The sequence below is a fragment of the Perissodus microlepis genome, chromosome 3, assembly GCF_051167445.1.
Source record: "Perissodus microlepis isolate ML-2025 ecotype Zambia chromosome 3, ASM5116744v1, whole genome shotgun sequence".
Classification (NCBI taxonomy): Eukaryota; Metazoa; Chordata; class Actinopteri; order Cichliformes; family Cichlidae; genus Perissodus; species Perissodus microlepis.
In genome coordinates this window covers 42,352,514-42,367,618 of record NC_140463.1, presented here as the reverse complement: position 1 = coordinate 42,367,618, position 15,105 = coordinate 42,352,514, and the positions used below count along the sequence as shown (strand labels likewise).

Sequence of the window (15,105 nt, the reverse complement as noted above, 5' to 3'; positions counted from 1 at the left end):
CAACGCCTGCCTTGAGAGGGTTAAAGGGTGGTGGTGCCATCCTGCAAGATTAATAACATGTAGTAAATGTGGGTGACTGACCACAAAACTACAGCTAACTCAGAACATATTCCCTGTTCTAAAGTCAAATCGTGCCCATGGCTAACAGGTTGCTCAGCAGTTATTAAACAGCAATAAGAAGGTTAGTGAGGAAACTCTCTAAATGGTCTTCTAGTTGCAGAATATGCAGACTTAGACGTTAATGCTTAATAAACATTGTGACTGATGAGGAGCCATTCTGTCGCTAACATGCTAATAAGCAGCTTGTCAGTTGTAGATTTATGTGCTTTAATGTAAAATGTTACCTTTTCTTCACATTTTCTTTCTCTGTGTGAGTGAGCTCCAGAGATGTCTCTAATTATAGTGTCTAACTTGCTCTGCTTCTAGCATTAATGCTAATCCATAATGATTACGTTCCAGCTCCAACATGAGCTCAAATAAAAAAAAATCTAAAGCACAACCTTAAAAACCGAGGAATGCCACCGTTTACCCCTTTTGTCTTGTTGCTGACAACCAGCCTCACCCCGTCCCTCACTGTCACCTGTCTGTCCTCATGCCTGCGCTTTGTCATCACCCCGTCGTCATCTTCCTCTTCATCAGCATCTAATGGCGTTACATCAGTCCACTAGACGCCACCTGTCTGTCATGCCTCCCCCCCCTTCTCCCCTCCACCAGGGTGCCAGGTAAGGAGTCTGTCATCCTCACACTTAATGGACACCAATCATGTCAACAACACAGTGTCACAGATCAGGGCTGACATCAGAGGCTTACAGGACGGATAGCAGGACGTAGGGAGGGGGTTGTTAGTGATACTGATATGAAGGTTAGAGGGAGGCAGAGGACAGTAATCAGTATCCATCCACAGTTAAGAGGAGTGAGACAAGGACAGGATGAGAAACAGGAGACTATGCTGAAGAGGAGAAAGAGGGAATAAAATGCTTTGAAATGGAAAATACGAAAAAAGCGGCAGCCAAGTAGAGCAAGGTTTCAAGCAGCGAAGGCAAGAGGCACTAAAGGAGCGACAAAGAAACTGATTTTGAAGACGAATAAAATATACCCTCTCTGTCTGTCTCTCCTCCCCTCCTCGGCCTCTCTCGGTGCAGATATGTAGGTATAGCTGTTTCCAAGCTACTTCTTACTATAATTGATTTCCCAGGGAAAGAAGGCTCTGCAGCTCTGCTTAATAATTAACTGACCAATCTTCAGCCCAGGAGAAGGGAGAGAAAGAAAAAAGGGAGCTCGGGAGGAAACGAGAGAGAGCCAGGCGGCCCCCTTAATGAGCCACTTGAGTGGTTTAAACAGCACAGGACAGCCAGAACTAAAGGAGAGAGAGAGAGAGAAAGAGGGAGACAGAGAGGGGAAAATACATCCAAGAGAAGCTTGGAGGGGGGGAAAGCAGCTCAAGAAAGGAAAAAATAGATCTTTTGACATCTCAGATGAGCTTTTTCCCAGTCCTGCCTCCACTTTTTGGAGCTAAAGCTCCATAGCATCAGTGATGCTCTGGGTCTGTAGTCCCATCCTGTGTCTACCAGCTTTTCTCTAGTAAGAAACGTGATGACGAAAAATTGTTAAACTGTATTTTTAATCAAGTTCTCTAGCAGAAAGAAAGTTATGTGATTTATACATCAGGCATCCTCCCTCTGCCCTGAACCTCACCAAAATGTCTTTCTTTCCCACGTCTTCTTTCAGGTCTGTTCCACAGGGCCATAGCGCAGAGTGGCACAGCCATCTCCAGCTGGTCCGTTAACTACCAACCCCTCAAGTACACCAAGATCCTGGCCCGGAAGGTGGGTTGCACCTACGCAGAGACGGCTGACCTGGTTGACTGCCTGAGGCGCAAGAACTTCAGAGAGCTGGTGGACCAAGACATCCAGCCGGCCCGCTATCACATCGCCTTTGGGCCTGTTGTGGACGGAGACGTAGTTCCTGATGATCCAGAGATTCTCATGCAGCAGGTGAGGGTCTGATAACAGTATCTCTGTTGTGTTTTATTATCCAAGCAAAGTGGTGAGAACTCCTGGGATCAGCCGTGACGTGAAACCAAAATAACTGCAGAGAAAATAACTGCAGTGTTGGTGATGTACATGATCCGGGTGTTATACTTTAGACACACTGAGAAGTTTCTCTTGTGTTGTCATGAGTGTTCGCCAGAAGCCCAAAAAGCAAACAAATAAGACTTTATTAAAGAAAAGTATAAACACAAGTACACGCAAAGATGAGACACAACTATAGAGACAAAGAGTGATCTGACTGGGGCAAGTAAAACTAACTGGGAGAGCAGTTTTCTTCCAACAATCGCTACCAAAATAAAACAGGAAGCAACAAGACACAGTAGCAAATAAGCTAAATGTAGTCAGACCTGGAAAATGTTAAGCTGGAACAGAACCTTAAAGCAGCAAGATGTGATCCTGTAATTCAAAGCCGACAGAGAGTCGTCGAGGTTTCAAAGAGCAGGTTTCTCTTCTCAGTTTGATTGGAATATTTTCATGTGACAAGAATAAAAAAATCTTCTTCTTCTTTATTCATCCATCCAGATGGTATTTTGGACCATCTTCTAAGTGAAAAACTGAAAAAGTTGATTTGTGTGTATTATTAGTGTAAGTAACCACTGCTGGTTGACCAGGATTTTTAATTACAAAAGAGATTCTTAAAAAGTTTTATTATTTGATTAAATAGATGCTACATTTTTTTCATAGATGCAAGAGGTTGCAGATGCAATCAGTGTCATTAATGTGAAAGTCATTTTGGAGACGGGGGAAGTGTTTTATGTAAGGTGAAAAAAATCAAACAAAAGGTGTGTAGAAAGCAGTAACGTGAAAATCACTACAGTGACATATTGTGTGTGAGAGGAAGAAGTGTGAGTTTTGCAGCTCTATGCATTAATCGACACTGCAGACTTTTAAAGGATCGGCCCTGAAGCCGTGACCTGCAGAACACGCAATATGATGAAGATCATGGACTTAAGAGTCAGTCTTGGAATCCTTGAAAATGCTTGAAGTTTAATATTGTCTTTTCAAGGTTTGAAAAGTGCTTGAATTTCAGATGTGGCTCTTAAATGTGCTTGAAAGTGTTGTAACTAAAGGTTACTGTGACTCAAACATAGAAAAATTAGATTTTTTTATTTCCCACACCTAATTAATTAGAGATTATTTTATTGAAGTATTTAATAGCATATAACACCCAAAATATGCTTCGGTTCACATTTAACTCCCGAAAATCATCAATCAAAACATGGATATTACCTGACCACAGATTCGTGGTGATGTCACTGCTCTTTTAACTGTTTGGTGTCTTTGCTTTGTTTGCTGGTTGTAGAAATGATTTATTTGAGCTTTGAGCTGAGATTCAGAGGTTTCTGTGGACACTGCTCATGTCGGCACTTATATTTCTGACCTTTTCTTATAACCGATTAAACATGATCTCCTCCCTTTTGCCCCCATTTTTGGTGGTGTAGGTACAAATGATCAGGCATGACATTCTCATCAGGGCTCGCAAAATCGCTAGCCCGACGTCCTGGGGCTAGCGATTTTTCCAGTCGGGCTACCAAAATCTATCTCTGCCCTGCCCGTCGGGCTATCGTAGGAAGGAAAAATATATGTCAATGTTTTTGCATTCTTTCGGAAATGTAGCTGGGTAATTATGTCATTGGCATCGGTGAGCCACTGTCAATATGTGACATATTGAAATCGCGTTTGAATTTGCGCTTGTTTTTTGCTTTCACTTTGCGAACTGTGTATAGAGAGCGACAGTACTGATTGGTGAGTGACGATAATTTGCGCACCAATTCCTCTGACATCGTCTTATCAATCGTTAGCTTACTACGCAAACATGACAAGTGAAATCTCCCGCAGCAAGCTTAAACATGTGAGAGGTTGATCGCGCAGAGAATCGCTGAGCGTTATGTGAGTGCGTGTGTAAAAGCAGCAGGATATATATTTTAGTTCTGCTGAGCCAGCGTGAAGAAGTGACAGCCAAAGAAAAGCTTACCACAAAACGGAAAAGTTATGACAAATCAGACTATAAGGCAAAAAGAAAGTGCAGCTTTATGGTTTCATGGACAAAAGAATTTCTGTGGCTGCAATATGACGAGCTATATAACCAGGGCTGCACATAAGTGGTCCGCAGGTGCGCATTCGCTGTCAAAATAAAAAACGCGCACAAGATAAGAAGTTGCAACGCGTGTTTGCGTACATAGGATTTTCTGAAGGAGGACAGACATTTGTTTAGAACTCTTAAAGATGTCGAAGAAGTAAGCTCCTTTAAGCAATTACTTTGGTTTTCCTCCACCTCCAAAGAAATGTCAGAAGGAGTCCGAACCACAAAAGAAACGCGTATTCTCGGAAAAGTGGTTGCAGGAGGTGAGCTGGCTTCAAACAAATGATGAACACACAGAGATGTGGTGCGGAACGTGCCGTAAAATTCCCACTCTAGCGGACAAAAACAGTGCCGTTTATATGGACGCAAACGCGCGTTGCAGCAACTTATCTGGTGCGCGTCTTTTATTTTGACAGCGAATGCGCACATGCGGACCACTTATGTGCACCTGTGTAAATAACATAATGTTCTGCCGGGTGTGTTGTTGGTTTTCCCTCGATTTCTGAGTTGACAAGCGCCTTTGTTACTGGGACCAGTCATTTTAAGAAAGGCCCCCATTAGAACCCATGAGAAATGCAAGAAATGCATTATTGCTCAGTCTGCAATATCTTTCCCAGAACTTTCCCCAGCCCTCATTAATAATTTTTATGTCCGGCTGGCGCTGTTGTCTTTCTTCCAGCTCTTTATTTTGGGCTTCCATTCGTCTACACTTGTCCTCCAGTTGAAGTTTCTCTTCTTCAATTTGTTGCAGTTTTTTCTGGAGAAGGTAGTTTTCCTTCCTACTCTCCTCTAATGCCCTTTGGAAGGATGAGACGCTATTTGGGGAAATTGGCCGGCCATGCCAGGAAGGAGAGGCGGCGTAATCTTTTTGAATTGGTTGTTTTTTTCTTGGAAACATGTTGGAGTTTCTATACGATGACTTTGAAGAGCTTTCCAAATGTTTCTGTGGTGAATGTTTTGTAGGCTGCAAACACAGATGCTGCTGAAACGAACTAAAACTTGCTGTTTCTCACCCCTACTTAAGGAAAAACATCAAAGGACTTAAGATTCTTAAGATCTATGACATCATCACTCCCTAAGCCAATGAGATTGCCACAAGACATTTTGGAGTGGGGTATTTTTTTTTAAACTGTTTTCAAACTTAACTTAAAATTTCAGTGTTTCCTAGTTGTGGACTATTGGTTAGTCCAGCCGATTAAGAAATTAATTGTCACAAACATCCCTAATATTATATAACAGACAACAGAAAACAAGACAGTATTTTTTTTCTAATAGAGGTATAATAAAAGTTTTTTTTAATGATCCTACTTTTTATAAAAGAGAACATTTATTAAAGAATATGTATTTAATTAAAAAACTCTGTTCATCTAAAGCAGGGGTCAGCAACCTTTAAGAGCCAAAGAGCCATAATTGGCCTATCTGGGGTTGAAAGGCTCGATAAATGCACGGCGTTTCGCGGGTACACCGGCTTCCGCGAGTGTGATGCTTATTTTGAGCGATGAAAAAATAACAAAATATAATTTTATTTATATATTGCAAAATCACAATAATCTTCCAATTTAGAACTACAAGTAAAAAAAAAAAAAGAACTAACATAAATAAAATACACTTCAGCTAAATACTAATTTATTTTCCCAAACCACGCAGAGCCGCACTATAAGGACTAAAGAGCCGCAGGTTGCCGACCCCTGATCTAAAGGCTATAACAAAAAGGGGGAGCTTCCTGCTGGAAAATGAACGAGCCCCGGCTTGGACAGTCTCGGTCGTTGTGTCCTTGGGCAAGACACTTCACCCAGCAAGACACTTCACCCGTTGCCTACTGGTGGTGGTCAGAGGGCCTGGTGGCGCCAGTGTGTGAATGTGTGCGTGAATGGGTGGATGACTGAACGTGTAAAGCGCTTTGGGGTTCTTAGGGACTAAGTAAAGCGCTATACAAATACAGGCCATTTACCATTTTTCTGGGCGTGGGTGCTTAACTAGTTAAAAAGAACAAAAAACAAACAAACATCTGTCTCCTATTTTTTTTATGTCACACAGGAAAGAAGCTTCAATATCTGATGAGAAGACATTAATTTGTTGGTGTTTGGTGCAGTTTTCTTGTTTTCTGGCTTGTTGTTTATTTACAGTGGAGATGAAGATCTCTAACAAGTTGATTTGTTCACATTTGCACATTTTTAAGAGGAATGTGTTTGTTGAGTTTGTACACTATATGCATGTAAGGCAACCGTTTCCTTTTTCACTATTTTTGTGTGCTGCATTTTTCTCTTTTAACAAAAGGGGAACAAAAGACATTTAAGTCGACCTAAGATGATTTGTTTACATTTTTACAAGGTCTTACTGAGGTGATGCAAAGTGAAACATGCTTTCTTCTTTTTTTGGTAATGTGCTGGAAAAGCTTGAAAATTGACCTTGAATGTGCTTAAAAAGTGCTTGAATTTGACCCTGAAAAATGTGTATGAACCCTGCATATATTGCAGTATTTACAGTTTATAGTAGGAATTTCATGGCAACAGCGATTCTTTATTTTGTTTACTGGGAAATGAAATGCTGCCAATTCACAAAGCTGTGTTTCAGCTGCACTTCCTGTTGTAGACTTGTGATGCACACAGGCTCTGTTCCAGCACTCAGCATGTTCTTCCTTATTTTCTCCACCAGGGGGAGTTCCTAAACTATGACATCCTGATAGGAGTGAACCAGGGAGAGGGGCTGAAGTTTGTGGACGACAGTGAGGACAACGACGGCATCTCAGCTGCAGCGTTCGACTACACCATCTCCAACTTTGTTGACAACCTCTACGGATACCCAGAGGGTGAGGACGCCACCTCTGTACACTGCCACTTTTCAGTTATTCCATTTTACAGCCTCCTCTCACTTAACTGCATTTTGCAGCATCATCAGGTTTTGTCTTATTAGGAGCCGCGTTTGTTGATTTGTTAGTTTTTTTCTGTTTGCTGTATTCATTAAAACAAACGGATAATTATCAAAATGACAAATGTGGACAATTATCAAAGCTTACATTACAGTTCTGACAGCTTGAGTTCACATGAATTTTCAAAAGAATATAAAAACCTGTGAAAGTGCTTTAAGCGTTTAAAACATGCGAGTAAAGAATGGAATCAGTAACATGTGAGCCCAGTGAAGTGCATCAAACAAGACAAGCGTGCTAAAGAGAGCCACTCATCCACATCACGGCGTGTCTGCGCCTTAACCTTTGAGGCTCTGTGGGCAGTAATGCTATCATCCCCCAGGTAGTCGGCTCCCAATCTCAGTGTCGGTGTTTCTGACAGATCGGCCTTCGAACCCCTCACAGCCGGACCACAATCACAGTACAGACATGTTTGGATAATGCAGTCATGCTTCCTCTCTGCTGCCTGTCACTCGTTCTGTTATATGAAAGAGTTTTTTTTCCTCTCTAGATTTTTCACTCGCTTCCTGGCTCTTGGTTCATCTCACCAACATTTGCTTTGGTTTCATATCTTTTATTCAGACCGATCTCTTAAAAAATGTCTCGCACTGCTGTTACTTTACTCTTAGCAGTTTTTCACTTTTATCTTTCTTCCCCCTCCTTTTTCCCCTCCTGTGCTTCTTCACCAGGCAAAGACATCCTGAGGGAGACCATTAAGTTCATGTACACAGACTGGGCGGACAGGGACAACGGCGACATGCGGCGGAAGACTCTGTTGGCCCTGTTTACGGACCACCAGTGGGTGGCACCAGCTGTGGCCACTGCCAAACTCCATGCTGAGTTTCAGTCCCCAGTTTACTTTTACACGTTCTACCACCACTGCCAGACGGAGACGCGGCCCGAGTGGGCCGACGCCGCGCACGGAGACGAGATACCTTACGTGTTCGGCGTACCGATGATCGGTGCCACGGACCTGTTCCCGTGCAACTTCTCCAAGAACGATGTGATGCTGAGCGCTGTGGTCATGACTTACTGGACTAACTTCGCAAAGACTGGGTAGGCCTCATGTCATAGTAGTGTAAACTGTACACGTTACTGTGTGTTCTCTGATAGCCTTCTAGTCATCTTGAATACTTGAATCTGGGTTGCTAGTTTAATTCCCGTGTGGCTTTGAAGAATTGAACATACTGGTTCACCAAAAGCATCCAGATCCCAGAGCAGCCGGTTGGTCTTAGATAGTTTAAAGGTTGCACAGAGAATGGGCCTCCTGTCTGTATTCAGTGTATTGATGCCACATGTTACTTATAATGGAGACTGAATATAACTTTGAACTGAAACGTTTAACCTTTATGCTCCACCAGGGACCCCAACCTGCCCGTCCCTCAGGACACCAAGTTCATTCATACCAAGCCCAACCGCTTCGAGGAGGTCATCTGGACCAAGTTCAACTCGAAGGACAAGCAGTACCTTCACATCGGTTTGAAACCTCGTGTCAGAGACAACTACAGAGCTAACAAAGTGGCCTTTTGGCTGGAATTAGTCCCTCATCTTCACAGCCTGCACGACGTGCTCTTTCCCACCACTACGCGCTCCCCCGCAGGCCGTGACCCCGGCACCATGAGGCCCAGAAACAACGTTCCTCGAACCACTCGTCATCCTTACCCTACCTTCCCGTCAGATCCTGAGCCCGAGGGCTCAGAGCGCCCGCCCCAGGACCTCTTTCCCGGAGACACCCGCGACTACTCCACCGAACTGAGCGTGACAGTTGCAGTTGGAGCGTCGCTCCTCTTCCTCAACATCCTGGCCTTCGCCGCCCTTTACTACAAGCGTGACAAGCGGCACGAGATGCGCCGGCACCGGCTGTCCCCTCAGCGGGGCGGCCCCGCCAACGACTTGGCTCACAGCCAGGAGGAGGAGATCATGTCCCTGCAGATGAAGCACTCGGAGCACGACGCTCACCACGACATGGAGCCCCTGCGGCCCCACGACATCCTGCGGCCCGCCTGCCCTCCCGACTACACCCTGGCACTGCGCCGCGCCCCCGACGACGTGCCGCTGATGACGCCAAACACCATCACCATGATCCCCAGCACCATCACCAGCATGCAGCCTCTTCACGCCTTCAACACATTCCCCTCCACCGGCCACAACAACACCCTGCCCCACCCCCACTCCACCACCAGGGTATAGTAGGGACAGGCCCGACACAGCGCCACCTAGGGACCAGGAACACTGGCTCTGCTACCGCTCTGGAAGGGAGGCCTCTAGACGTGGGCCTTCGTTCTGTCCTCTTATTCTCTTCTTTCTCCAAAAGCAACTACACCTGCTGCGTCATGTGCTGTAAAACTTGGCAGCTCCCTCCACTGGTGGCATGTGGAGGTGCAACTGAAGTGTACAGCAGCAGATGAGCAGTTCGGGGTGGGGGTGGGGTGGGTGACTCAGATCTTTCAAAGATACTGTTTTCAAAGACGGTCTGCTGTTTCCAGGCTCAAGACCTCCAACATTTGTCAAAGGGACGAATGCTCTCTCGCTCCTCGCTGTTTTCTCTTTTTTACGTTGGCGTCATCTCTTTTTCCATCTCCTGTGTGTTATGTGCACATTATGCTTCTCTTTTCTACATCCATGTTTTATTACTGCTCTCTTCCTCTCATTTGACACGCCTCCCTCCTGCTCTTCTCTAAAAATTCCCGATCTGCTGAGCAGTTTAGAGGGGGGAGGCGTACACTAAACATATAACTATGAAAACACTGATATCTTTCATTCTACCAGCATTTTTAGGTGCCAAGTAAGTACTGCTGTGTTTCATTTCTCATCGAGGGAGAAGAAAAACGAAAGAAAAATAGAGTATCGCTATTTACCGTCAACTAACAGAGTTCTGTCATGTTCTCATGACAAAGTGCCAAACTGGCCTCAGTCGTGATTTTCTTTCTTTCATCTTCTCTTTTTTTGTTGTTTTGTTTGAAGCATTTGTTTAATTGTTGTTTTTTATTGTGTGGAAAGAATTTTTCTGAAAATATAGATATAGAGAAATGATATTATATATAGTTCTATATAAAAATGTGTACAAAGGAGAAAGTATATAAAAGGGTTTTCTCAGTGGGGGATCTATGCATGAATTATTTTTAAAGACGTGGGGAAAAGGACACTGTACCTGTCGATGCACGTTTCCCAAAATCTAAATGAGTCATATCGCTCCATGTTTGCTACTTTTGGTTTTTGGTTTTCTCCCGCAGAGTAAGAGCATCGCAGGAGCTCCTGAAGTCAAACGACGCCTCCCAGCACTCATTTATTAAAACGGAGTCGATGCCAAAAGTCTTAAACGTTAGAATCAAAGCAACAGCTGTGAACTCAGTCATGGTGTCATGTGCAGCCTCCATCTTACTGTCACTACTTTTTCATTTTAGGGTACGTGAGGTAAAGCGTCCGTCGATGTAGCTTGATTGTACAAAATTATTTTTCTACGTTATTAACAAAACAGAGCAGAGACTGATGCTGCTCCTGTCTGACCCCCTTATGTCTGGCACATGTGTATTCTGACTGACGTGTGTGTGTGTGTGTGTGTGTAGGAGCGGCAGTCGCTGTGTGAGTGTGATATCACATCTGCATCACTCAAGCGTAGGCGGGCCCGCGTCAGACAACAATAAACAAAAAGCAGAAAAAGGCCAACAGTAAAAAGTCAGACTCCAGCATGAGCTCCTTCCTGCTGCTTAACCAATCACCTTCCTCCATATCATCACCGCTCCCTCCCTCCTCCTCTCTCCATCCTACACCGCCTTTGTTATTTAACACCGACCCCCCCAAACTTGATAATCAGACAAATTCCCAAACACCTGACTTCACTGTGTCGACACCGTTCCTGACTATTTCTGACCTCAGTTCAGCTCTGCTATTATCCTCACATTAAGGGTTCGTTCACCTGCCTGCAGATGATCTGTGAGCTCATCGGTTGTAAATTAAACTCTAAGCACACTGAGGGTAACCAGGAGGCGTTCAGGGCCTGCAGTGCAGAGCTGCAACATGAAAAAAAGGGATGGGGGCTCAGATCTCCTGAACAGGGTAGAAACAACACGGTGGGTTTGTGCTGTTTGTGATTCCTGCTCCGTCACTCTGGTGGAGACGACTGCAGCTCAGCAGCACTCCCTGCTGATCCTCTGATGAAGATGTCAACAGTATGTAAACTGAGCTGATGTGCTGCTGTTTGAGCCCACATGGTAGCGTACGTCCAGTATGGGAGAACTTAGTCACCGGTGCTGTCTTTGCTTGTGCTCTAGCTTTAGCCTGTTTGATTGTTTGTTTTCTATTTTATTACTGCCTAAAAGGGGAGGTGGGGGAAACACATGCCTGACTTCTCCTGTCAGAGGTTTTGTAAGCTCACTGGAAGGGAAACGTGCACAATGTAAATCATAAAACAACTGACTGGGGCTGTGCTGCAGGTGGATCAGTGCTGTGGACAGTAGCTGTGGAAAAGAGACTGGACAAAGACTCTCAGCCTTAAATACAGGACAGAGGATGATCTGATCATCTTTCAGCTAACAGTGTCGAGCAGAAGGACGGCCGGCTGATGCGTCCGTACGAACCCTTTTGTACTCACTCCTGTGTATAAGGAGGCGGCGAGGGGTTGTGTAGTTAACCTCAGCACCCCACAGCTACAGCAGAGGAGAGAACACAAACGAGTCCTTTCATTCGGCTCTGTTCTTTCTCCTTGTCTGTTTTATAAGCTAACACTAGAGGGCGCCATTGTGGCACATTCAGCGCTCACTCTGAGGTCACTGGACAGAGAAGAAAATACCAAACTGGGAGACGGATGGAGACGAAACATCTGGAAGATCAGAACTGTACATTTTTAAGTGTAAGAAAAAAAAACAGACAAAATATTTGTAAATATTAAGTTTCTTGTTTATTTTATGTTTTGTTTTTTGGGTTTTTTTTGGAGTGAATGAATGATATGCTTATTTTGTGATGACAAAAGACAACAGGTGCAGTTTGTAATGAGAAGAAAAAAATGGCCGTTAGCTTGAGGTTTCAAATGAGTTCATCCTTACCATCGATCAGTTTTGTCTTTGTTTTTTCAACATTTATTTTATTTTTGTCATAACGTTGATCGTTATCATGTGACCATCCTGTAGCAGGAAGGTCGCTGTAGCAGAAGTCATCTCCACTGAAGCCCCCTCACAGCAGAGGGCCAGTCATGCTGTTTATTAGGATTTGCTAGTTTTCAGTGAGAAAAAACTTTTCATCAAGTTTTAAATCGTTTTGTTGCTCTTTTCTCTGCTATTATCATAAAATCGTCGTCCTCTTTTCAAGCCTTAGCTCGCTTTTATTTTGAAACATGAGTCTTGTGATCAGAGATGAATCTGTGCTGCATGATGTGCGTAACATCAGAGCGATAAAAGCCAGCTTTGCCTTTCAGTGATTCGCAGTAAGGACATAAATGACCTAAACTGAGACTGAAAAAAAGTGCAGTCAGTTAAATGTTAGCTCACCTAACATGTAGCAGTGTTTACATGTAGCCATGTTTGACAGACTCCAGGGCTTTGATACCATAAGATGCCTCATATCCTCACAGACTCATAAGATCACACAGGTGGTCTGACCTGCTCGTGTCACACTGAGCTGTCTGTCCGTTGTTTTTCTCCTGCAGTGATGTTATGTAGCAGAAAAACAGTTGGATGCTCGAAAAGTGCAGAGCGATGGGTGACGTGTGGAGAACATCAAAGTCTGTGTGTGTTCAACAGCTGTTAGAGCCACACTTTGTCCTTTCCGTGGTATAACTGCTGGATTTATTTTATTTCAACACTCAAAAACTGTCAGCAAGGCAAAACTTCATGATTGGATGATCCCGTGTCACGTCCACAGTGTCGAACGTGCACAGAGACAGTGACACCCACAGAGAAACCCTCAGCTTGGTGTCTATTGCAAATCTGCACCTGTTGTCTTGTTTCTACTTTCTTTGTTGAACTCAGAAACTCGAGACTTGAGATGAAGAAAAATGTTAAATAATGGAATAAAAAAAAGATGATTATTAAAAAAAGTAAAGTAAAATTATATAAATAAATGAGGTGATGATATTTCTGTTTACTTTAGAAGTTATTATACACTGTATGCTGTGATTCTGATCTTGGAAACATTAAAGACATTCATAGCCAGACTGCTGACTTTGTCTCTTTATTCAGTCGCCTAACAGAAGTGCAGTGAGAAACGATTTACCCCATCCTGATTTCTTAGCTATTTGCATATTTGCCACACTTACGTGTTTCAGATCGTGAAGCAAATTTTTATGATAGATAAAGTTGACCAGAGTCAGTGTAAAATAAAGCTTTTACATGTATTGCTGGGAGGTTGGCAGCTCCCTCCACTGCTTGGCCCTCTGTGAAAAACAACTGGGATCCAGCTTCCCTGTGATGCTGAATTATATAAGCAGAAGAAAATAAATAGATAGAAGGATGGATGATTGTATTTTGTGTACAATCGTTGAAGTGTAAAAAGGGTTGGCCCTCCGTGGTGCCCTAAGCAAAGTTTGATTTTTGGGGCCTTTTAATAGTGCCAATAATACTGATTAATGATCACCTACTATAAATGTATTTCATTTTCTAATGTTGATGTTGTTGTAATCCACAGTGAAAAATGTCATAAAAACAGATAACAAATTTGCAACTTTGAAAAATGTTTTGATTAATATTTAAAAAAAAAAAAACTAAGCAAAACACCTCCCCCTGCTGGCCACACAGAGAAACAATAGATAAAACCTGAGAGCTGCACAGTTGCAGCAGTGTGGTTTACGTCATTCTGTTGTCAGCCTGTTTTACACATCGGGTGGTTTCTTATTGACGTGTAAAAAGATCTGAAATCGTAGTAAATTCAGCTGCAATTGTGGGCTGGGGATGATTTACACTTAACATTTTAATAACTGGGTACTGAATGTCATAGGCCCAATGTTCCCTCTAATTTTTCACGTGTCTGAGCGAACACACAAACTCCCTGAGCGATCCCTTGGACCACTGTGAGCGACATCAGACGTGTGCACTGTGGTCACGCCGGCATCGAATCCATCCAAGTTTCATGGTTTATTAAAATAATCAAATTACAGCGTTTACATTTATGTTAGACTACTTTTAATGAACTGCTTTAGCCCATTTACAATGAAAATGAAAAAAAAAATCTTGTTCATGACCTGTGTAGTATGTTAACACTATTGGAAGTAAAAATAACTTGAACTCCAATTTCGAAAACACAACTTTCTTTTTTTTTTTTTTTTTTTTTTCATAAAGCTCTGACTTGTATTATGAGTCTGTGGTCTGGGAGAGAGTCCTGTAACTCTCTGTCTCCAAAATATAGTATATAATGACCAATGCTGGGAAATTAATTATATAGTTACTTCTTCAAAAAAGTAACTCAGTTTGGCAAACAAAGTTTTTTGCAGCTATTTTTTTAAATGCAGCCAAGGCATTTTTAAATAAACATTTCAAACTATTTACAGAACAATCAGCTGTTCTGCATCAAATCTGATGCCACACAAATCATTTGTGTCACTCCAAAAAATAATTTCTGTCCACTATGAGATAAAGGAGAACAACAGCCTGATACCTGCAGGCCTGACAACAGGAGATGTATCACTGCTGTAACACCTGTAACATTCAGCAGTCGCCTCATTGTTCTGACACACACAACAAAACTATTGACTACACTACACACTAACTACATAAGATTTGCGCTACAGGTCGCAAATCTCTCACATCTCAAAGCACCGCCGTAACTCCTAAAACTTCCCCCGTATCTTAACAACTAGATGCCACGTTGCCATATCATTTTTTGATTGGTCGACATGGTACTTTTTTGGACGAATAGGAAAGGCAGAGGGGGGTGGGGTTTGTTTTTGCTCATAGGTGGAGAGCGCTTTCGAGACTTTTTTCTTATAAAACGCCGATTTAACCGTTTCTTCCTGCAGTAAATATAAACAACCAGTATTCAGGAAGAAAACCAAACATTGCATATTTTTTTATCACAACTCTGGTTTTACGTGGCCTATCAACACAGTTTAAAAACTGGTATAAAGTCCCCAATTTTTC

At 43.0% G+C, this 15,105-nt stretch overlaps 1 protein-coding gene across 3 annotated transcripts in view; it reads left to right on the top strand.

Annotated features, from left to right (window-relative positions):
• Positions 1 to 13,187, top strand: part of nlgn2a (neuroligin 2a) — a 241,736-nt gene extending 228,549 nt beyond the window's left edge. For all 3 annotated transcript variants that reach the window (XM_084924534.1, XM_084924532.1, XM_084924533.1), the window contains 4 exons: positions 1,729 to 1,994; positions 6,790 to 6,943; positions 7,729 to 8,095; positions 8,401 to 13,187. In XM_084924534.1, coding sequence (XP_084780660.1) covers positions 1,729 to 1,994; positions 6,790 to 6,943; positions 7,729 to 8,095; positions 8,401 to 9,229 — 1,616 coding nt within the window. In that variant the 3' untranslated portion in view covers positions 9,230 to 13,187. The remainder of the gene's footprint in view (positions 1 to 1,728; positions 1,995 to 6,789; positions 6,944 to 7,728; positions 8,096 to 8,400) is intronic.
• The last annotated feature ends 1,918 nt before the right edge of the window (positions 13,188 to 15,105 follow it).